The 22,437-nt window shown below is 50.5% G+C and overlaps 2 protein-coding genes across 3 annotated transcripts in view; one reads left to right on the top strand and one right to left on the bottom strand.

Annotated features, from left to right (window-relative positions):
- The window catches only part of Znrf1 (zinc and ring finger 1), a 100,157-nt gene extending 88,782 nt beyond the window's left edge, over positions 1–11,375 (top strand). The window contains exons 3-5 of one of the 2 annotated variants that reach the window (XM_008822967.2): positions 7,641–7,746; positions 9,162–9,253; positions 10,428–11,375. In XM_008822967.2, the coding sequence (XP_008821189.1) occupies positions 7,641–7,746; positions 9,162–9,219 (164 nt within the window). In that variant the 3' untranslated portion in view covers positions 9,220–9,253; positions 10,428–11,375. The other variant, XM_008822968.2, reaches the window with a different exon arrangement.
- Ldhd (lactate dehydrogenase D) lies at positions 11,301–18,482 on the bottom strand. Its single transcript, XM_008822965.3, has 11 exons — positions 18,345–18,482; positions 18,060–18,172; positions 17,712–17,853; positions 17,391–17,532; positions 17,091–17,250; positions 16,623–16,822; positions 16,400–16,528; positions 16,191–16,318; positions 15,269–15,359; positions 15,043–15,154; positions 11,301–14,954 (listed from the first exon to the last, which is right to left on the bottom strand). Exons 1-11 carry the CDS (start codon positions 18,480–18,482, stop codon positions 14,789–14,791), a joined length of 1,521 nt encoding a protein of 506 aa, XP_008821187.2. The 3' UTR covers positions 11,301–14,788.
- Positions 18,483–22,437: the final 3,955 nt, after the last annotated feature.

The following is a 22,437-nucleotide window of genomic DNA, read 5'->3' as shown; positions in this document are numbered from 1 at the left end:
TTTAGATTTTGAAACATTTGTGTAAGTAATTACCAGTTGAACATCTATAATGTGAAAATATTGAAGCCAATTTTTTTTGGGGGGGGGTTGTTTTTGAGACAGGGCTTCCCTGTAGGCCCAGCTAGCCTGCAACTTGCTATGTAGACCAGACTGGCCTTGAACTCGAAGAGATCTACCTGCCTCTGCCTCCCAAGTGCTGGGATTAAAGGCGTGTGCCACCACACCCAGCTGAAGCCAAAATTTTTTAAAAATTTTTTTTTAATTTTTAAAATTTATTTTATGTGTTTGAGTTTTTACCTACATGTATATAAATGTACCACATCAGGACCAGCTATCAGACAGGGTTACGGTCTTACCTTTGCCCCCAGTGAGCCCCTTTCCTCTTCAGCAAGCAGCCTTTCCTTGGTCCCCAGGGACGGACTGTTACCACACCCCTGGGTCTGTTGTCACATGTGCCTGGCCTGCCCATGCTCAAGCTCAGCTTTGTTCCTGTTTTCCATCTCTGCCTGGGACCACGGAAGGAGAGGGGTTTTCCCTGTGTCTCATGGCCCTCTCCAGCCATAGCCTCAAATGATGTATTCACTTCTGTCCCACATGTGTTGAGACCTTATGAAGACTGTTTTGTCCTGGGAGTTGCTGGGAGAGCTGTCTGTAGACACTGCCTTTGCTGTCATAAGAACACAAAGAACCTTCAGAGGGGGCATGGCCTGAGAGAACCTGACTTTTAGAGTCATTGGGGAGAATTTTGTAAGAGCAACCGTGGTGAGCCAAGTGCTCCCAAGGACTACCGCCAGTCAGGAGCCACGGCACATGCTGATATGGGAAACGGGGAAGGTGAGGGTCACCTGCTTCTCCCGCAGAGAACTGATCGTGGCACCCACAAGTCTTACTCGGTATCATCACTTGAGTGCCTGATGCTTGTTTCTTCCCCACCTGGGAGGTCCCCCAGAAGAAGGGCAGGGTTGGTCACCTGAGGCAGAGCCACTGTAGTTCTTCTGCTCCTTGTTTTTCCTTCATCCTCTATGTTAAGAGGACACCTCTGGGTGTGTATGAGCTACAGACTTTAATTAAAGTTCAAGTCTAGATTGTAAGAGCCAGTCACTTAACACCAGAGACGGGGAGGCCGGCCACCTCCAGCCATGTAAATGGAGATGGTCCTAGGTGATGAAAGGACTTTGGAATCCAGGTCTGTCCCCTCTGTGCACATGGCTAATACAGAAAGGCTATGGTAGCATGACCTGCTCATATCCAGTCTTTGTTTTTTCCGAAGACACTAAGAGGTAAGAGAGCAGTGTTTGATGCATAGGTTTGTGTAGAGTGGAGTCTTCAGGGCCTGTTTCTAATTCAAAGCATGAGCCCTTGGGTCCTTAGCCAAAGCTTCCAGTGTAGGGGCTCTGGGCCTACTTTGGTTTTGCCAATAACATGCTCTTCCCACGGTTTCTCATTGCCCCGGTCTCACATGCTTTACCTTACCTTGTCTACCTTAATAGAAAAAAAGTGGTGGGCCTGGTGGTGCACGCCTTTAAATCCCAGCACTCAGGAGACAGAGGCAGGTGGATCTCTGTCAGTTCAAGGCCAGCCTGGTCTGCATAGTGAGTTCCAGGCCTGCTGGGGCTACAGGGAAACCCTGTCTCAAAAAGACTGAAAAAAAAAAAAAAAGTGAGGAATAAATGTGACTGCCAGCTGTGAGCTGTTGGAATCTTTCTGGAAAGGGGCAGGATGAGGCTTTCTTCAGTGATGGAGTGCTGTTTTCTCATGAAGACTCACTAGAGGGCCAGAAATGAAGCCCAGGAGTAGAGCACATGCCTAGCATGTGTGAAGCCTTGAGTTTCATTTCCCGAAGTGGGACTTAAAGAACACTGGTACTCCCTGGTCACTGTCCTGGAGGGAGGGAGACAGACAGACAGACAGACACACACACACACACACACACACACACACACACACACTGCAGTTGCTGGCACCAATTAGGGAAATTTTTAGAAAATTTATAATGGTTATGTAAGATGAAATTTAGTTAACCACCACAGAAAAAAGTAGAAACCTCCTAAATGAGGCAGATAGAAAGTAGTATTTTTCTTATTCAGAGGGTTGGCCTGAGTGGAGGGTTGGAAGGCCTCCAGTAGTTGTCTGCCAGATTTTTTTTTTTTTTAATTTAGGAAAAGCAAGGCTAGTTTTACTGGTCCAACCAGTGCTAAGAGAAAAGGGAAGAACCAACACCTGGTACTCCTAGGGCAAGTGCCTAGGGAGGCCTTTGGCCAGCAGAGCCCCTGCTGGAGGAGCAGGGAAGGGTACAGGTCCCAAAGCACCAGCCATTAGCCCTCTTATCTCCTGAGCCTTCCTGTGACAACCCTGGACCTAGGACTCCTAGGAGGTGGGGGAGCTGCCCAGAAGAGAGCGAGGAGGTGAGGGGTCTCCTGCGTAAATGCCATTGGCTTCGGTACCTCTGTCTTGCTCTTCCCCAAAGCCCAGGCCATGAAATTGTTCAGTGAGCAGAATACAGAACAAGCCTGTGAGATGGCGGTGTGATTTTTGCCTTGGCAGAGAGAATTGTGTTACCATGGGCTTCACTGAAAGCTCAGGATGGCTACTTCAAGACCTGCCAGGATTCCTTAGTGCTGGAAGGTTCTGGTGGAGCAGGTCCTTTCCTTTTCCTTCCCCTTTCCCCTTTCTCTTCTCCCCCCCTTCTCCTCCCTTCCTCTCTCTTCCTCCTCCTCCTCCACCTCCTCCTCCTCCTTCTCCTCCTTTTCTTCCTCCTCCTCCTCTTTCTCCTCCTCCTCCTCTTCCTCCTCCTCCTCCTCCTCTTTCTCCTCCTCCTCCTCCTCTTCCTCCTCTTCCTCCTCCTCCTTTCCTTTTTCCTTTCCTTTCAAGAGAATACATGCGAATAAAAGTCAGAGGACCACTTGCAAGAGTCAGTTCTCTCCTTCCACCATGTAGATTCCAGTGATCAAACTGAGGTCGTTGAGTTTGACAGCAAGTACTTTTACCCTCTAAACCATCTCACTAGCTCAATTCCTTTTTAAATAATTTTTGAGGGTGTTTGGGGGATGTTGTGTTTGTAGTGTGTGTGCATATGGGTGTGTATGGAGGCCAGAGGTCAATATCAGGTGTCTTCCTTGATCACCCTTCTTACTTTTTGAGATAAGGTCTCATTGAACCTGGAGACCATTGACTTCACCAGGCTGGCTGGCTAGTTAGCTCCAGGGATCTGCCTCTCTGCCTTTTCAGTGCAGGATTATAGACATGTGCTCCCATGCTGTCTTTTTACATGGGGACTGGGTGTCCAAACTCAGGTCCTCGTGCTTGCATGGCAAGCACTTTACCAACTGAGTCATCACCCTAGCCTACCTAAGCTTTCTTTAAGAAGTGGGATCCTGGCTTCCGTAACTACAGAAAGTTGCCTGTCACTTGGCTACTTGGAGCCAGCATCCTGGTCAAATATGTGCACCATTCCATGCCTTCTGTCTCTGAGACTTCATGGCTGGAATGGCAGTGCTCTGCCCTTCTCAGGCTAGGGAAGCCAGGTCCTGGTTGTTGAGTCGGCCCAGAGCTATTGTTGGATGCTGGAGAGGAGTTCTGGCAGCTGTGGAGATGTCTGTCCTAATGTTCCTTCCACTAGAGAAGGTCAGGAGGGAGGTGGCCACTCAACTCAGCTGCTGTTAACCAGCCTGACCAAATTAACCCCCTCCATGTACACAGGAGTGGGAGGGAGGCCCAGAGGGACTTTGTGCCAGTGGGGAAACAGAACCAGAAGTTCCAGAAGAGGGCACAGCGTAGGGGAGCTGGGGAGAGCCTCCATGAATGTGAAGCAGCCCTACCTGTCAAAACATTGGATTCTACCTCACAGTCCAGGGGTATTGGGACAGAGTGCTGCTCATAGGAAACACTCTGTATTTAAGAGCTCCCCTCTGTCTGAAGAATAGCGTACCCCAGTTTTCCCAAGAATAGAACCAGCAATACCTGAAACTGGTGTCCTTGCTTTTTCCTATCCCTCCAACACACTAGGCCAGCAGCCTCTGGCTCCTACCTTCCTTCCCATTGACACCAGCCTCGGGGTGTGAATGTATGTGTCTGCTCTTAGCTGCTGACTCAGATGCATATCAGTCTTCCCTCCAGCTGGTCATTAAAAATGGATCTTGGCTATTTCCTTCCACACCCCATGGCAGTTCTGTGGTCTCTTGGTTAGTGTGTTGCCAGATGCTGTACAGGGCAGCCAGACCCCAGCATTGTCAGAAGGCAGCAGTGCTTCCCCTCAGTTGGGCCTGTCCACTGTAAGTCCCTGGGGGCCTGTACACTTCACGAAAATGGAAAATTTAAGCTCTCTGTGAGATGGATAGTGTTTTCAAGCCATAGCGGAGGTACCTACATGGCCTGGTCCTTTAAAGAAAGCAGACGGAGTCCAGGCCCAAAGGAACTTTGACTTGAGATTCATGGCCACGTACCAACTGCATGGACATCCCCCTCCCCTGATCTGTACAATTCTCTGAGATTTCTGTGATTTTCTTGGCCCATAGCTGGCCCAGAAAAGTAAGGGCCTGTTTCCTCATTCTCTCCTTGACTTCTTTTCTTTGACAACAGCAGCTGTCAGCAGTGTTGTCCCTGATCTTAGAGAACAGAGGGCATTCCTCCACCCCCGCCATCACAGGCATCACACCTGTTTGGGCCATTCTGGGTTGGTTCCCTTTGTCTGGTCAGAAGCACTGGTGCCTTCTAGCACTAGCCCCAGCCAGGCTACATGCCCTCATAGGCAGTGACTTTGGTTGGCTTTTGCTCATGACATCAGGAAGTTGGGAGTGGCTAAAGAGGCAGCAAGGAAATGGCAGAACCTCAAAGCAAAGACTACTTTGTTTTTGTCTTTGCAGTATCCAGCTTTGTTGAGCCCCTCCCCCAGGGTCCTGGGCACATCAAGGGTCACCCGAGTTCATCTGCAGTGTACCCTCAGTGTATGCTGGGTCCAGGGTCCTTGGCTTTATTACAAAGTCTCTGTCATGACTTCCCTCTGGCAGTGGACCAAAAGGCTCCTGTCAGAGGAGTATGGATATCTCACAGGAATGGTTCATAGCCAAGCTTCCGCTTCAACCATTTCTAATGCCCCCTCCAATCCCAGGGGCAAATGGGAGCTGCTGATTCTGAGTCCTGGTGATTGGGACAGGACATTCTAAACAGACCTCTGTGCTCCCTGAGGTCTGGGCTAGATGTGGATTCCCCACACGGTCAGATTCCATGCCTCTTTGTTTTATTACATTTATTTGTGTGTGTGTGTGTGTGTGTGTGTGTGTGTGTGTGTGTGTGTGTGTCAGAGGATATTGTTTCTCTCCTTCCATCATGTGGGTCCCGGGGATCAAATTCAGATCTTCAGGCTTGGCAGTACATGCCCTTACCTACTGAGCCATCTTGCCACCCAGACTCTAGGTGGGAACCTCTAGGTGGCCTTTCATAGTCTCAACCCCAGTGAAATGTACTCCCTGCTACATGCCAGCCTGGCAGACAGCTGCACACTTCACTTCTTTCCACCAATGCTGCAGACCTAGGCTAGCTGGTAAGGCACATAATATGCTTTGTGAAGGGGCCAGGTATAGTCTGCATTTAACCAAGTGTTCAAGTCTGGGTCTGTCAGTTCTAAACTAACAAGTGTTCAAGAGTAGGATCCTTCTACCGAGGATATGATTGCCTCACCCTTGTTCCCCTGCCCTTCCCCGTTCCCCTAGTGATGTGCATTGTGAAGAGAGAATTGGGTCAGTTCTGTTGAAGAAGAAAGCCCCCAAGTCAAATTTTCATGTCTGACTCCCTGCCCTCACATTGGTCACCACTGGGGGCCATGTGGACTCTTCTAGAGTGGGTGCAGATGGAAAATGAGTACAGTCTGTGGGGGAGGTTGTTTGGGACCCAGGAGACCCTGACTTGTCCCTTGGGTTCACTGCCCAGTTACCCATCAGTAGGGGAAGTCTAAAGGGAAGCTGCTTTGGAATCCAGAGGGAAACATGAAGGGTATGAAGGGCTGTAACCTGATAGCCCATGTCAGGAGTGAGATGCCCCAGAGATGGGGCAGAAATGGCCAAGGACGTCTACAGGACTACTCTACCCTCTCTTAAACTAAGCTTGTTTTCTTCCCATCTCTATTGAGTTTTATCCTTCATTTTTCCATGGAAAGTATCAAATATATACCAAAGTTGAAACAGTACCTACAATTTGTAGTATGAGGTTGACAGTCTAGACTGTTTCTCATCTCCTGAGTTCATGTGCCCTTTCTGTTGGACCTTTGAGTTAGCTAAATGTTAACAGAGAAATGGTCACCCCAAGTTGTCCTGGTGACCGGGAAGACAAAATGACTTCTCTCACAAGCCCTACGGACAGACTCCAGTATCAAGTGTTACCTATTTTATTCCCTTTCTTCAGAATTCCTGATAGAGGACTTTTGAGTCACCAGACCCTTCTAGCCCATGAATAACCTAGATTTTATGGGCCTTTGATGTTTCTCTTTCTACCAAAATAATCAGGACATAAACACCAATGGGAGAGGTCACCTGAAGAGAGGCTTCCAATCCTGATACCGCCGTGTCCAAGCCCCCAGACAAGAGCAAGACATTTCACTTCTCTAGACTTCCATATTCTCATTCACAAAGTGGGCCTCTCCTACCTTGGAAGATCATAAGGCTCAGAAGAAAATGTACACGCAGAATCTCAGAGTGTATCTGTGGCTGGGTTTGTAGTCTTTGAGTGGTGGGAAGTGATCAAGCTCTCCTCTCAATAGCCATTTGCTGATCGCTTGGTGTTTCCACTCTGGTTTGGGGAACCTCCTTGTGATCTCATGTCACATTACCAGGGTCTGTGTCCTGCGTTACTGAACTTTAGTCTACACATCCTCCCTGGATAGTCTCTGAACACTGTCTGCACCTGTTGCCGTGTTTCTTTTGAACCCCACGTGGAGACTGAAGCAGACTTCTAGAGTACTCCATTAGTGTGTCCCTGTAAAAGCACACCTAGTAGACACCTGAACTCACCACTCCTTGACCTCCCTTGCCTTTGCCCATGAAGATTCTTACTGACACATGCATGCCATTACCAAGCCCTTATTAGCACATGCACTGTTGCTGCATGCTCTATATCTGTGTCTAGAGTGGGGAGAATGGGTTTCCCATATTTGTCAATTCCACCTCTAGTGTGACTCTTGGCTAAGTAGAGGACACTGAGGTTCCACAGCATGGCATAAATCTGTACTTGGGGACTTGGTCTCACCTCTCTCTGTGTCACCATAAGTCTCCTTACACTTGTCTTAGTGGACTTCCTGCCATTTCCGGTGTGTGACCCTGTTTCCTTTACCAGGAATCTCTTCCCTCCCACCCCAGCCTCTGCCTTTCTGCTCCTCTCACTATGACCTCCAAAGCCTTCCTTCAGTAGCCCCTACCTTGAGTAAGCACTTTTCCCCATACCCCTCATACCTGGGTGCCTACATCAAAAGGCTGCCTAGGAAGTATTCTACTGGCTTTATTTTATTTGCATAGCTCTCCAGTTGCTGTGTCCCTCAACCCCCACAAAACATGGTGATTTAGGTCATGCAAATAGTTCCTAGACCTCTGCTTGCTCTGTGCCACCCACCCACTGGTGAATAACGGTCTTGCTCTCTCTGTCTCTTGTTGCAGATGACGTGCTGACTAAAGATGCGGGTGAGTGTGTGATCTGCCTGGAGGAGCTGCTTCAGGGGGACACGATAGCCAGGCTGCCCTGCCTGTGCATCTATCACAAAAGGTACAAGGGCCAAGCAGGAACAACTCGGCCACATCCCACATCCCAAGGGCTAGATCCTCTTCACCAGTCATTAAGTCCTCTTTAGACATGTGATGACCTGTATTCCGTGTGTTGTGACGGGAGTCATGCAGCCACTGTGCTGACCAGAAGACTTAAACATTCCAAGGGAAGAGCAGAGATGAATTGCTCAAGGTTCAGCTCTGCTTTGACAATTCAGACTGGCAAGAGCCAGTGGGCAGACCATAAAACCTGACAGGTTAGATGTATGTGGGCTCCCACCTAGAGCCTGACTCTCCTTCTCCCTGAACCCTACTCTGCATAGTAAAAGCAGTGTCATGGGTAGAGGGTGCCCTTGCTGCCTTGTGCAGTGCCTCCCTCCCTCAAGGGCCAGGAGGCAGGAAAAATGACATGTAGGTTCCAAGAACTGCTATAATTAGCCAAGGCCAAGATTCGTCCTCTGCCTCCACCAGGATCCTTAACTAGAAAGAAGACACCTCCTTGCCCAGGACAGGAGACACCCTGTGCTCCCATGGCCACCACCTGAGCTCTCTGCTTCTCCAGACCAGCACTGTTTCTTGGCACAGGGGCTTTTCTAAGCCCAATCCAGTACCACTGGTTTTCAGGGTGACAGCTGTGCCTGATGATTGGTCTTTGGGAAGAACTGTGACTACTGGTCTGGGTTCCAGCACAGATCCCTGCAGCATCCCAGGGCACTAACCAGAGCCAGGGAAGGAAACCCCTTGCCTCAGGGGAGAGCTAAGCAAATTATGTTTGGTTCCTGTCTTTCAATGCCCAGATACAGATTTACAAATCTGGACAGTGTCTTGGGGCAATCCTTCTTGGATGCGGAGAGTCCTCTGCAAACATTGGAGACCAGAACTTTATTGATACCCCCTTCCAGGCACACTTACCTAGCAATGTCCCCAAGGATCCAGCTCCCCTCCCCACCTTTGTAGCCAATCCAGGTGGGCTTGGGGCTCCTGGGGGCGGGGGTGCTCTTCCCCGCTCAAGGGAGCTAGGACAGCTTCTTTTGTCTGGTCTCACTCCCTGCCCCTCGGGCTATGGAGACAGTTGACCAGTTGCCCTGCAGGGTCCACCTGCTCTCACCTTCTCAGCATTAGCTGTCGCCACCTTGGACTCTTGCACTTGGGCTTTGGGGCTTCTCCAGGCCAGTCTTGCCCTTCCTGCAGGGCCACATCCACCCAAGCCTGTACCTACTGCTCCTGCCAAGCCAGGATCATTGTTAATAGCCTACCTTCTCCTGCTTTATTAAAGGGGGCATGATTGCTTTTCCTTGGGGTTCTTTCAAGGGAGATTTAGAAAGTCCTTTCCTGGAGTCTGACTCCTTAAAAGACCCCCTTGGCAGGAGCAGCATGGTCAATAGCTGACCTGTTCCCCTTGCTGTCCCACCCTAGCTGCATAGACTCGTGGTTTGAAGTGAACAGATCTTGTCCAGAACACCCTGCTGACTGACCCTGCTGGGCTTGCTTGTCAACTCCTCTCAAAGGTGAGTCTGTGCTTTGGGGGGGTCTGGGCTCTAAGCTTAGGGTCAAGTTGCTGGGACCTGGGGGAGAGGGACTGGGCTGCCTGATACACCCCTCTAAGGAAAAAGCAGGAACAGAGGGTAAGACAGGAAGGTCTCCTTGGTGAGAGCAGTTACTTAGAAGTGGTAGGGATTTTCCCGGGGAAGCCTGAGAGAGGCACAGTAACATGTTCATGGTAATAAAGAACATACTCTGAAAGGTAGAATTAGCTGTGGAAGGATGGCACATTCCAGATGTCCTTTTCCCGAAGAAAGCCGAGAAACATCTGCAGAGTTCATGGGCGGAAGAAGATGAGCCCCAGGCAGGTGCTGGCGTTGCAACAGCTGTCTCTTCCGCACTCACCTCTCCGAGGCTCTGCCTCTCTGGAGCCAGGAGAATTATGCACTAAATAAATAGCTCGAGGGACTGTCCACTGTCCAGTGCAAAGTGTTGATCTGCAATCTTTCCACCTGTAGGCCACACTTAGCCCCTCCATCCCACAGCTCAGGGTCACCATATCAGCAGGCCAGCACCATAACTCCCTTTCCCACTTGCATTTGTGTCCCTGGGTGCATAAACATTGGGTCTGGCCTCCATTTCTTCCCCAGGACACCTTGCTTTACTGCTGACCACCCTCTCCTGCCCCCCACCAGCTGTGCCTTTTGAGGTCTGGGCTGGTGTTCCCTTTTTTTTTTTCCTGGCAAACAAATAGAAGACAAGTCCTAGAAAAACCAGTCGCCCATGTCCATTTCATCTCACATCCAAAGGTTTGGGGGCCTCTTTTCTTCTCTCTCTCTCTTCTTTGTTTTGTTTTCTTTTGTTAGGTTTATTTTATTTATTCCAAGTAAATGCCCAGAACAGCTGATGATGTCAGACAAATCAGGGACATTTGCTCTTTTTACCTTCACCTCAAAATCTGAATGCAAGGGGAGAAGAGAAAGCAAGGGTGAGAATGAGGCAGAGGGATTGGACCCTGGCCCCGGAACACAGGTCCAGATTGCCGGCATGATGTTTGGCTTCCGGGGGGCCTGCCTGGACTGAACCAGATGCCCCGGCTGGCCAGCCTGCCCTCAGCAGGACACACGCTGCTGCCACCGAGAGATGCAGCAGTGGCCCTCGGCCAGATGGAGCACGACTGACTTCTTCCGATCCACACAGGGACAGACAGCCCCTCTTCCTGGAAGGAGGCTCCTCGGACACTGGACAGAGCTGAGCTTGGGACACCAGAGGGAACAGGGCACCCCTTCTGCACTGACTTCCAGAAAATGGTCCTCCCTTCTCCCTGAGGACACCCAGCTGAATGAAAGCAAGTCTGAGAGCAAAGTGAACTGACCGCTATCCTTCCCCTCACCCTCAACCCAGGAGGGAAAGGGCATTTTCTTTTTCACCTTTGAAAGGCGTTGTGGGTCTGTCTTTAAAGTGTTTACAACAACAAAAAAATTATATATAAAAAAAAAGTCTAGTGTCGACTGGTGTTTTCCCTCGTGATGTTTACAGATTGCTGTTCGCTGCCCAGCTATAACCCACTCAGTGACAGAACCAAGCATAGCCATGCCCTCACCGCTAGCGCTCTGCCAGCCAGCGGACACACGGTCCCATCTTTGCCCAACACCCCAGTTGGCTCTCTGTCACAACCTTTCTACCTTGGGAGTTTGTTTTTTGTTTTCTTGTTTCTTTTTGTTGTTTTTCCATTTTTCTGGCTTGGTTTTGCACTTTTCTCCCCTTAGGACCCTGATATCTTGATTTCATTGCCAAAAAAGAAGAGCCGGTGGAGGACACACCCCACTCCCATGTCCCCCTTCCTTTCTCCTGGTTCTGGTCAGTGCAGAGGATTTAACAATCACAAGTGTACTGCAAAAATGCCTGAACATTTTTCTTAAGCCCTTGTGGATTTTCTTTTTCCTGAGAAAACTTAAACAGACTTACTAAAAGAATATGTACTGCTACCCTGTTTTCAGGTACACTGGCAACATTGTAGTCATCGATGTCCACAGGTGACATCAGCCCATGGAAAATAGGTTTCTGTATTTATATAGTAAATTACGGAAAAAAAAAAAAAAACCTTACAAAGTGTTTAAAAAAAATGTTCAAAGCTTGGGAGAAAAACTTTCTTCATCGGTCAAGGTGTTTTGATATGGTATTAAAATAATGTCTAATAAAAGATGCACTGTGTGGTTTTATTTTAATAAAGTATTGTTACACAATCAAGAAAAGGGGGCAAAGGTCCATTTCCCTCTGCCCCACCCCCAACCCCCCAGCATTCTCTCAGCACCTGTGCGGTGCCTGCAAGGTGTATGTAGTGGGTCTCAGACAGCTGCACCTGGGTGGAGACTTGGAAGTGGTGATTCAGGTGTGTCCTGCATCACAGAGTGATTGTCACTCTGCCGACTGTGCTTGTGATGGAGCTTTTGGAAAGGTCTTCAGAGGCAAAGATCTTGCAGCTGTCAGAGGCTGCAAGGATGTGGGCACCTCCAGGTGCCAGCCCAACCCCCCTCACAACCCGTGTTCTCTGTCCCGTGTTCTGCTTGCCTGTTGCTTGTCCACAGTTCAGTGCTGACTCATGGGCATGCTTCACTGAGGCCCAGAAAGAAGCCCTGGTTTGGGGCTGAGCCAACTCACAGTCCTTGAACCAGAATGAGCCATTAGCCTCATAAAAGTTGGCAAACTTCAGGCTGGGCAGGAAGCTCAGGGCAGGGGGTAGCAGTGCATGCCCACCCTGTCTCCCGGCCAGGCTCCAGGAGCTGCATTCCAGAGCCTTCTGCAGAGTCTGCCAAGGAAAGTTCTGAAGGGAGAGGGCTGCACACCTCTGCCCTGACTGTTTCTAGGCTTGCCCCTTGTATTGTTGCCCGAGAGCTCCATCCCTCCAGGCCCTTGTCTGAACTGTGCTGCCTCCAGGACCTTTGCTCTGAGGTCACTTTCCCTCAGATGCTTCCTGAAGCATCTTTGTGCAAGGACATTTGTTGGAAGCCAGTGGACACGTGTGAGCCAAGACAGGCAAGCTCAGAAAACTTTTTGAGCCTGAGTCAGAGACCTCAGGACCTACTATGAGCACTGTTGAGTTAGTGGCTAGACCCTGGGCTCTGCATTTTCACACTGCACTTCTTGGCAGAGTGATGTTGAAGTAATTCGTTATCTGAATTTCAGATTCCTTGCATGTAACGTGGGGACACAAATCATGCAGCTCAGAGTTTACTGTGAGGGTCAAAGGATCTGCCCTGCAGGCCTGGCACATGCGCAGCAGACTTCTTTGTAGCTTTGCTATTGCAAAGGGCACTGTTCTATTCCCAGCACCTCCAGCTTCTGCCTGGCAACTGTGTCTCCCTGTTCTATATTTAATTCTACCAGCAGAGCTGGCAGGGCAGGGCCCAGCCCTGAAGGAGATCTCCTTGCCTGACCCCTGGGCCTGGAGATGGAGGTTCTGTGTGCCCACCTTGGCAGCATGAGCCTGTTTTGGCTGTGCCATAGCTGAGCCCAGTGGTTGTGTTGGATGGGGCAGGACTGGGCCTCACGCCTGGTGCTATTCCAGGCTCTCTAGGCTGGTGCTCATCTCTACCCCCAGTGACTTCCACCCCCACCTGACACACCAAAGCCCTTTGCTCTGGCTGTCACGTCCTCTGAATTCAGACCCAGATTGCCAGCACCTGGTGTGAGGGTGGGATTGGGCTTGTCTGGCCTTCCAAGGTGGCACTGTTTGTCACTGCCACCCAGACAGCTCTCCAAAATCCCATTTCTGCTCTGCCTTTCTGAGAGGGGAGAGAATATGGAGGAGCCAAGAGATGGGTTCTTCCTTCTCTCCTGGACACCCCTTTTGAGAAAACCACGCATCTAATAGCCATTTAATAGTATTGAAGCTCATAGGAAAATGTTCTTAGGAGATAGATGCTGAATTTATATAGGTGAATGATTTCAAGAATTGTATAATTCCAAATGTCCCCCCAATACAGCAAATAAGGCAAAATGTCCATTGTTGAATCTTCAGTGACTGATATTTCAGTGGTGTTACTTGTCTTTCAATTTTTCTGTATGTTTGAATTTTTCTTTAATAAAAGAAATTGTGGGGAAATGGCTGTTGTGTGCCTACTAGTTACCAATCAATAGAGGGCTTATCTAAGAGCGCTGCCCGTCCAGCACTACTCCACTTTGGGCTTGAGGGAGGAGCCAGCAGTCTGTGTGGAAAAGGGAAAGGCTAGAGATTTCTGTGTCTTGAAGTGGTTTGGAAGTAGACTTGATGAGACCTGCCACTTAAACCACAAACTGCCCCTGGTGTAGCCTCCGCTCCCAACCAGGGAACTGAGACAAACATCACAGAGAACGGGTCCCAAGAACTAAGTTGGATTGATAAAGTGGCAGAGTGACTTCCTCTGTCCAGAGCCTGGTGGGAAGGGTGGTTAGGGGATGGTTAGGGGATCGAGGAGGCTTCTGACGGCATGAAGTGAGCAGAAGACTGCTGTTGCCCCCTCCTGCCCTGGTTCGATCTAAGAGTAGGGAAGGTGGCACTACAGTCTACCGAGACCCACGGGGGGGCGGGGTTAGGGGCTGAACAGCTAACGCTGGAAGGTGGGTGGCCCACAGCTGGGAGCTACAGACACTGGTCCAGTCTGCCCTAAGCTGGTGCTGTGATTTAAGATTTATGGTGTCAGGCGCCCTCTTGTGGACTTCTGGGGAACAACTGCCAAGTATCTAAAGAGGTGCTCTGGCCAAGGGATCTCAAGACTGACAGGCATTGACTTTAAGGGCAAAAACTGGTGGTATCATGCATCACACCATGGGGAGGTGTGGTACTCGGAGGATCATCTCACCTAGGTTTCTTATGGCCAGTAGCAGTGTTTTAAAGAGGGTGTGCAGGGTGTTCCAAGGCCCAGTCCAGGCCTGATGGGAAGGCTATCATAAGTGGCCTCTGCCACAGGCAAGTCAGCTGCCTCAGGTACCCAGAAGTAGAGCAGTTGATACAGGCTTTCTTCCAAAGCCTGAACACCAACTCCCTTCATGGGCTTCTAGTCTCAGAAGACAGGCCCAAAACAAATTGCTTACTGCCCAAAAATCAGAGACCTGGAACAGAGGAGAAAAGACACTGAATATGCCCCCTTCTGCTCTCCACAGGGCTGTAAATGGGGTTCACATTCATTTAGGAGAGGTAGGCAGCAAGGCCTTCCCATTCCAGGAGAGCAGTATAGGATGAAATATGAAGGTGCCGGGCCCCCGGCGGGGGGGAGCTCAATAGAGGGAGCTGATCTTAGTCTTGGAGTAGACCCATACCATCTCTGCCAGCCAAGACAGAATGAGCAGAGACGAAAAGGCTTCACTGGGAAACGCCCTGGGTTTTCTACTAAACTGAAGGCTCCTCAGGACAGCAAAGGTGGGTATGAGGCCAGCTGCTTCACCTTGAGCCCCAGGTATTGAGGGCTAGCCAGCAGGCAGAGAGATCATCAGCCATTCATTTTGTCCTTTGCAAAGTCAGAGGCATGAAGGAAACTTCCAGAACAGGGGTTCTGCATTCTGGGGATTGTGAACGAAGTTCCTCATAGCACTTTGCCTGGGTTCATGAGGCCTCGGGGATCCAGCGTGACTTTGAGCTGCCGCATAGTCTCCATGCCCACAGCACCCACTTCCTCTTCCAGCAGCTGTCGCTTTCCGAGCCCAATGCCATGTTCCCCAGTGCATGTCCCGTCAAGTGCCAGCGCACGTCTAGAAAGCATTAGGAGTCTTCAGCCACCTCTTCTCCCACTCCCTCCACCCTCCTCCATCCCCACCCCCTCTCTGGCTCCACCCCTACCTGCCCAGATTTTCTGCAAAGGCCTTGACCCTCTTCTGTTCTTCAACATCATCTGGATTAACCAGCAGGATGCAGTGAAAGTTGCCATCACCCACATGCCCAACAATGGCTCCTGGGGGGCCAGAGGACAGAGTGGTCACCTCCAGCCTCCCTGTCCTTGGCCCAGGCATTAGTCAGGTGAAAGGTCTCCCCACCCTTTCCCAACGGTGAGTAACTAGAACAGAACCTGTGAGTTTCAAGGCCTTAAGTTCCTCCTTGGCATCTACCAGGATCTTGGGCAGCCGTGAGATGGGTACACACACATCCGTGGAATAGGCCTGAGTCAGAAGGCAGGCTGGTGAGACTTGCCCCATCACTCACTGCCTGCCTGAAGATAAGGGATCACTGTGGCTCAGGTTAAAGACCAGTCTGGTTGAAGACCAGGGAAACTAGCTTCAGCTTTTGACATGGAAGGAAACACCTGCCCTTCTCTAGTCAACTAGAGTGTGTTCACTGAATCTCAAACCTGGACCACATGCAGGTTCCTGGCACCCCACACTCCTGAGCTTGTGCTCAGAGCTCAGCCTGTTCTGGGTTGGGCCACCTCTGTTTCTTCTTGCCTTGTTTACAACTCCTGTGGGCTTAGCCGGGTGTGGTGGTACATGCCTTTAGTCCCAGCACTTGGGAGGCAGAGGCAGGTGGATCTCTGTGAGTTCAAGGCCAGCCTGGTCTACATAGTTGCTGTTTTATCACAACGGAAAAGTAGCCAGAACAGCCACCTTAACAGCTTATAAAGGAGGGCAGAGTCCAGTGTGCAGAATCCCGGGTCGGGAGCCATGCCACTGGGTTTGACACTAGCTATGTGTCCCCCGGTTTTCTCATCAGCCTCTCTGTTCCAAAAAAAAACAAAAAAAAAAAAAAAAAAAAACAACTTCTGAGGGCTCAACCCTGTACCTGGGGCTAATGGCTGACTTATAGAAACACTGGGTTTCTGGCAGATGATGCTGTTCTCCTTGAAGACAGCATGGATGTGGTCTTTAGCCCCGGGTCCTCATGCTCACTCAGCCAGGCCCAGCCCTCTGGTAGGCTTCAGACTTCTCTATGTAAGTAATAGGTTAGGGATTTATCAGTTGAGCTGCAGATCCCACCTCTACCCCAGCCCGGCTCACCTTGCTTCCAGGAGACAGGGCCAAGGCTGCATACCAAGCATTGTGTCGCGCTGCCCAAAGCTGGCTACGCTCCTCGGCCTCCTTGGCCCAGGAGAAGTGTGAGCCTCCATTATCTTGAGTAATTGCCTCTGTGGTGGAAGGAGAAAGGCTGACCCTTAGCACTATACTGGAACAGCCCAGGCCCCACTGCCCCACCCTCTCCAGCACACCTGTCTGCTGCAGCTGTTCTGCCAATGCCTCCTTTGAGCCGTGGAACTCCAAGAAAAGTGTAGGTGCCACTGGACAGTTTAGGTTGCTGTACTTGTTGCAGGCATCCATCATGATGTCATCCAGGAACTCTGGACCAGGGAGAGCACTGACCAGGTGAGGCCTGGCCTTCCAAGGGGGCTTTTTCTGAGGAGCCCACCCCAACTACCCCAGTCCCTGGCTCACCAATACGGGCCACAGGTACTGCAGCCTGAAGGATCTGAACAGTGCTGTCTACAGCAGCCTGGACACTGGGGAATGCACAGGTGGCAGCCACTGTGGCCTCGGGTGCAGGGTGCAGGCGCAGGGTGGCAGATGTAATGATGCCCAGAGTCCCCTCAGAGCCCACAAACAGTCCTGTGAGGTTGTAGCCAGCAGCACTCTTCCTGGACCCAGGGGCATATAAAGTAGATGAGTGCCAAGGCCATGATGAATGATTTCTGTCCAGGAGCCTAAAGCTGGAAGCCAGGCCTGGGCTGGCCTCCTACAGCCCCAATTGCCATCAGTGTTTGTGGCTTCACAATCCAGACAGACCTTATACAGGGAGGACAAATCCCTGCACCATCAACTGCCCCCCCCACCCTCCAGTGCCCTCCTAAGTGTCACCCACCCACCCAGGAGGCCCTGGACCAAGGAAGGACAGGCAGTGCTCACCTGTAATGGCGGCCCTGGCCTGCAGTATGAAGAAGCCTCCCATCAGGCAGTACCACCTCCAGATTGATCACGTTGTCTCGCATGGTTCCATAGCGCACAGCATTGGTACCTGAGGCCCCGGTGGCCGCCATGCCACACAGAGAGGCATCTGCACCAGGGTCTGGAGGGAAAAGTGCTGGAGAGGGCAACTGGGGAGGCCCTTTCCTCTGGTGAAGAAATCGGGGTTTTCTGATGTCCCTAAAACAGCCCAGCACTGCCCATGAGCCCTTAGGACCCCCTGGAAAGTAGTCCCAGCCTTACCCACAGGAAACCAAAGGCCACTGTCACGCAGGTGGGTATTGAGAGCTTTACGGGTGACACCAGGCTCCACCACCACAGAGAAGTCTTCTGTATTCAATGCTATGATCCGGTCCATATGGGTCAGGTTGATGCACACGCCACCCTGGTGGCAGGGGTACCAAGAAGGCTAGCTGACCTAGGTCTCTAGGCCAGGAACAGCCCTCAGGACTCCACACCATGGTAGAGGCCCCAGCAGCCATACCAGAGCTCTGGAATGGCAGGTGGAGACAGTCACAAATGTGCCAAGTGTAGTGGGACCAGACCCAAGGCACCCCACTATACCTGCACAGCACAGACTCCTCCTTCAAGGCCAGTACCCGTACCAAACGGGATGATGGGGACATGTTGATTGTAGCACAGGGCTGCCAGTTGGCTAACCTGGTCCACATTCTGAGGCCACACCACAACATCAGGAGGTTGGCACCTAGAAGCAGGCAGAGGTTCAAAAAGCTGTGGCACCCCCTGGCCCTGCTCATTTCCAGGAACCTGCAGGTACCCCAGGGCCTGAGACTTCAGCAGATGAGGAGCAGAGAACACGCCTATGTATGGAGAATGCCAGAGCACCCCAAAACAGATGGCTAGAGACAAGGACAGCCCAGGACCCTCAGTCCCAGTAGGGGTTTCTGATACCTGTGCATTGACTCATCGTGTCCGTGTTGCTCTCGGACAGCAGGAGCAGTGGACACATGGGAGCTCCCTACAACTGCCTTCAGAGCCTCCACAAACCCCTGGCTGAGTCCACCCTGGAGGGAAGAAACACTGCAAGGGTCAGGGAAAGATAGCAGGGGGCCACAGCAGCCCTGTGGCAGGAGGGAAGGGAGGCGCTGGTCAGGTTACATGGTGGCGTCACACAGCCTGGATGACTTCAGACCAGGTTCCCCTCTCTCTGGACCCCGTCCATATGCCCATATATACCTGTGACCCCCTGGAGCAGTAACCCCTCCAGGGAGATAACCTCCAGGATGCAGCCCTGAGGAACATAGCCAAAACCAAACAGCAGCTAGGGTGAAAGTCCTGGAAGAGGAAGGAGGGGCAGCCTCCAGCCTGGCCCATCGGTTACATGGGTGGAGCCTGCTTTAAGGTGGAACCTGCTTAAGGTGGAGCCCGCTTAAGGTGGCTCCTGGCGCTCTTGCAGGGTCAACAGTCCTTAAGCAGTGTGGCTCCTCCCCAGACAAAAGAGAAAACAAGGCCAGCAGCCCCTGCCTGCCTTAAAAGTCTGTAATGGCTTCCTGTTGCCTTTTACTCCTTGTAAAGACTTTAAAGGTCCGGCTGGCTCCTGGGACTTCTCCATCTATCTTACTTCCTTCCAACCTCTTCTTTGACCTCCAGGCTCCAGCTTCTCTTTCCCATTCCAGAGCTCAGGCCAGGCTCTTGACCTTGGCCTGCGCCTTGCCCTACACCTGGAACCATCTCCTGAATCTGCCAAGCAGATTCTCCCTCACCCTGAAGTCTCAGCAGCAAGTCACAGGGTGGACTGCATCAGGTCCATGAGGAGGGAAATTCCCTGAGACCCCTCCAGGATGGAAGGGGGTGGCACAGTGCAGCACCCAGGAAGGCTTCCAGGAAGAGGTATTCTGAAGAAAAGCCAGGCACCTCCCTGAGGGCGGAGCCTAGGACTGCCCCAGAGTGACTTGTCTGCAACTCCCATAGCAAATTCAGAGAAACCTGTTGCTACCACTTGACATAAGCTACCCACAGCTTTGTTTTCCCCCCTTGAGTCAGGAATACCAACTCTTACCTGATTTTTTCCTTAAAAAAATTTTATAGCCAGGCGTGGTGGCACATGCCTTTAATCCTAGTACTTGGGAGGCAGAGGCAGGTGGATCTCTGTGAGTTCAAGGCCAGCCTGGTCTACGTAGTGAGTACCAGGCCAGCTGGGGCTACAGGGAGACCCTGTCTCAAAAAGACCAAAAAAAATTTTTTTAATTATTTTTATTTTATGTGTATGAGTATATATGTATACAAGTGCACCCATGTTGTGCAATGCCTGCGGATGTGAGACAAGGGTGTCAGATCCCCTGGAACTGGAGTTACAGACAGTTGTTAGCCACCATGTAGGCACCTGGGTCCCCTGCAAGGGCAGCCAGTGCTCTTAACCACTGAGCCATCTCTCCAGCCTGCTGATTCTCTCATTTGTTTCATTATTATTGTGTATATATGTATGATGTGAGGGGCACACATGCCACAGTAGGTGTCGGGAGGTCTGAGGCCAACTCTGTGGAGTTGATTCTCTCCTAATTCACCCAACCATGTTTGGATGAGTTAGTTAAAAAGAAAATGTTAAGGCTGGGAGTGGTGGCTGAGTGCTGGCCCTTAAACCCAGGAGGCAGAGCAAGCAGATCTCTGAGACTGAGGCCAGCCTAGTCTTTATGGTGAGTTCCAAGCCTGCAGGGGGTACAGGGAGACCCTGTCTCAAAAAGACCAAAATAGGAGTTGGAGAGATGGGTCAGTGGTTAAGAACACTGGTTATTCTTACAGAGGACCCAAGTTCAATTCCCAGCACCCATGTGGCAGCTAACAACCATACATAATTCCAGTTCCAAGGGAATCCAATGCCCTCTTTCTACCTCCTCGGACATTGCATGACATGGGTGCACTTACCTACATGCAGACAGTACACTCATAATAATTTTTTAAAAGCCAGGCATGGTGGCGCAGGCCTTTAACCCCAGCATTCGTGACGCAGAGGCAGGCGGATCTCTGTGAGTTCAAGGCCAGCCTCGTCTACATAGTGAGTTCCAGGACAGCTGGGGCTACCAGGAGACCCTGTCTCAAAAAGACCAAAAATAATAATAATATTTTTTAAAAGACCAAAATAAGTAAATAAATTACAACAAATTTAGTTATAGATCTAATTGTCTTTTATTCTCTATTCATGAATTGGGGCATCTCCAGTTCTTTTTTTTTTTTGGTCTTATTGAGACAGGGTCTCTCTGTAGCCCTAGCTGGCCTGGAACTCGCTATCTCACTACGTAGACCAGGCTGGCCTGGAACTCACAGAGCTCCGCCTGCCTCTGCCCCAAGTGCTGGGACTAAAGGTGTACAACACCACACCAAGATTCACCAGCCCTCTTCTAGCTGGCAACTTTCTTCTCAGGTAGACTGGAATCCCGTTTTCAGGAAAAGCTGCTCTGGCTTGGGATCTGATATATGCTTCGTTTTTATAAATTTTATTTATTATTTTACATGTATAAATGTATCGCCTGCATGTATGTGAGTGCACCCATGTCATGCAATACCTGGAGGTCAGAAGAGGGCTTTGGATTGCTCTGGAACTTGAATAAGGATGGTTCGCAGCCGCCATGAGGGTTCTGGGAATCGAACCCAGGTCCTCTGCAAGAGCAGTCAGTGCTTCCAACCGCTGAGCCATCTCTCCAGCCCCTCCTTTACGTTTCAAGTTGATTCTGTGGCATTTGGCTTGACCAACTCCATTTTGGTTTGTTTTGGTCTGTGTGTTAGTTACTTTGCTCACTGCTATGACAAAATACGGAACAGAAGCACATTGAAGAAGGAAGGATTTATTTTGGTTTAGTTTGAGAGGATAAACTCCATCCTGATAGTAGAGGATTGATTCCAGTCAGGAAGCAGAGAGTGAGACTGGTGCTCAGCTCTCTTCCTCCTTATAACTTGGGGAGGGGAGGGGGTTTATGTGGAGAGGTACATGTGTGTTCACATGCATGCAGAGGCCAGAGTTGATATCAAATATGTCCCTCAGTCACTCTCTACCTCTTTTTTTTCAGTGCCTCTCACTGAACCTGGAACTCACTGATTGGCTAGACCAGCTGGTCAGCAAGCCCCAGGGATCCTCTTGACTCTGCCTCCCTACTCCTGGGATTACCAGTATGCACCTTTGCACCTGAATTTCTTACCAGGGTTCTGGAGATTGCTCTCAAGTCTTCTTCATGCTTGTGTGGCACTTTACTGACTGAGCTGTCATCTCCCCAACTCCTTTTCATTTTTTTTTTCTTTTGGACAGGGGTCTCACTAGGTAGCCCTGGCTACCCTGTAATTAGCTATGTAGGCTGCGCGAGCCCCCAGCTCACAGAGATCTCCATGCCTCTGCCTCCCAAGTGCTGGGATTAAAGATGTACACCACCATGCCCAGCCTTTTACACTTTTTTTTCCTTTTCTCCTTCTTCCTCCTCCTCCCCCTCCTCCTGTCCTTCACCCCTTCCTCACCCTTTCTCTCCTTCCTTTCCTCCTTCTCCCCCCCACCTCCTCCTCCCTTCTTCTTCCTCCTCCTTCTTTTTTTGATACAGGGTATCCCTGTAGCCCCAGTTGGCCTGGAGCTGATTATGTAGACCAAACTGGCATCAATCTCATAGAGACCCCCCTGCCTCTGCCTCCCAAATGCTGGGATTAAAGGCTTGCACCACCACACCCAGCCCCCTTTTTACTTTTTATTCCCATTCTGAAAGAGAAAAAGGGGATATAACAAGGAAAGATCAGACCTAAGCAAGCCCAAAATCCAGCTGTGCATACTCAACCCTACAGCTCCATGCCCAGCATCTTGGTTTATGATGGAATAAATCATCTGTGCTCTAAAAAGCTTGGGGGAGCCCTTCCCTGTGGGAAACCAGGATGCCAGGCCCTAGGGTGAGGTGAGCCTAAAACTTTTAAGTCCAGGCTGCATTCTCTGCTAAAGGGAGGGGCGCTGAAAACAGTGGCTCTGATAATCCCTGTCTTGCAGAACACTGCCAGACTGGCAGGAGAAAGCGGCCTGGTCATAAGTGCAGGCTCCCTGCTCTGTGGGAAAGTGTCTTGGTCAACAACCCTTAGCTCATCTCCTTATCCTGAACAAATAACTCAGCTATCCCTGGCTAAGAGATTACGCCAGGTTAAAGGCTTACTCCTGAGCTAAGAACTAAAAGTTCACATGCTTTTAGGTCTAAGAAAGAAAACATTATGGCCAATAAATTACCAGATGGGCATTGATAACCTTGAGTAAAAGTTTAAGAATCCTTCTGGCGCCAACTAACAGACTAAATGTCCTGTTTCTTTGTACCCT

Source organism: Nannospalax galili, unplaced genomic scaffold, assembly GCF_000622305.1.
Source record: "Nannospalax galili isolate Female #2095 unplaced genomic scaffold, S.galili_v1.0 scaffold568, whole genome shotgun sequence".
Classification (NCBI taxonomy): Eukaryota; Metazoa; Chordata; class Mammalia; order Rodentia; family Spalacidae; genus Nannospalax; species Nannospalax galili.
This window is presented reverse-complemented; position numbering and strand designations above follow the sequence as displayed.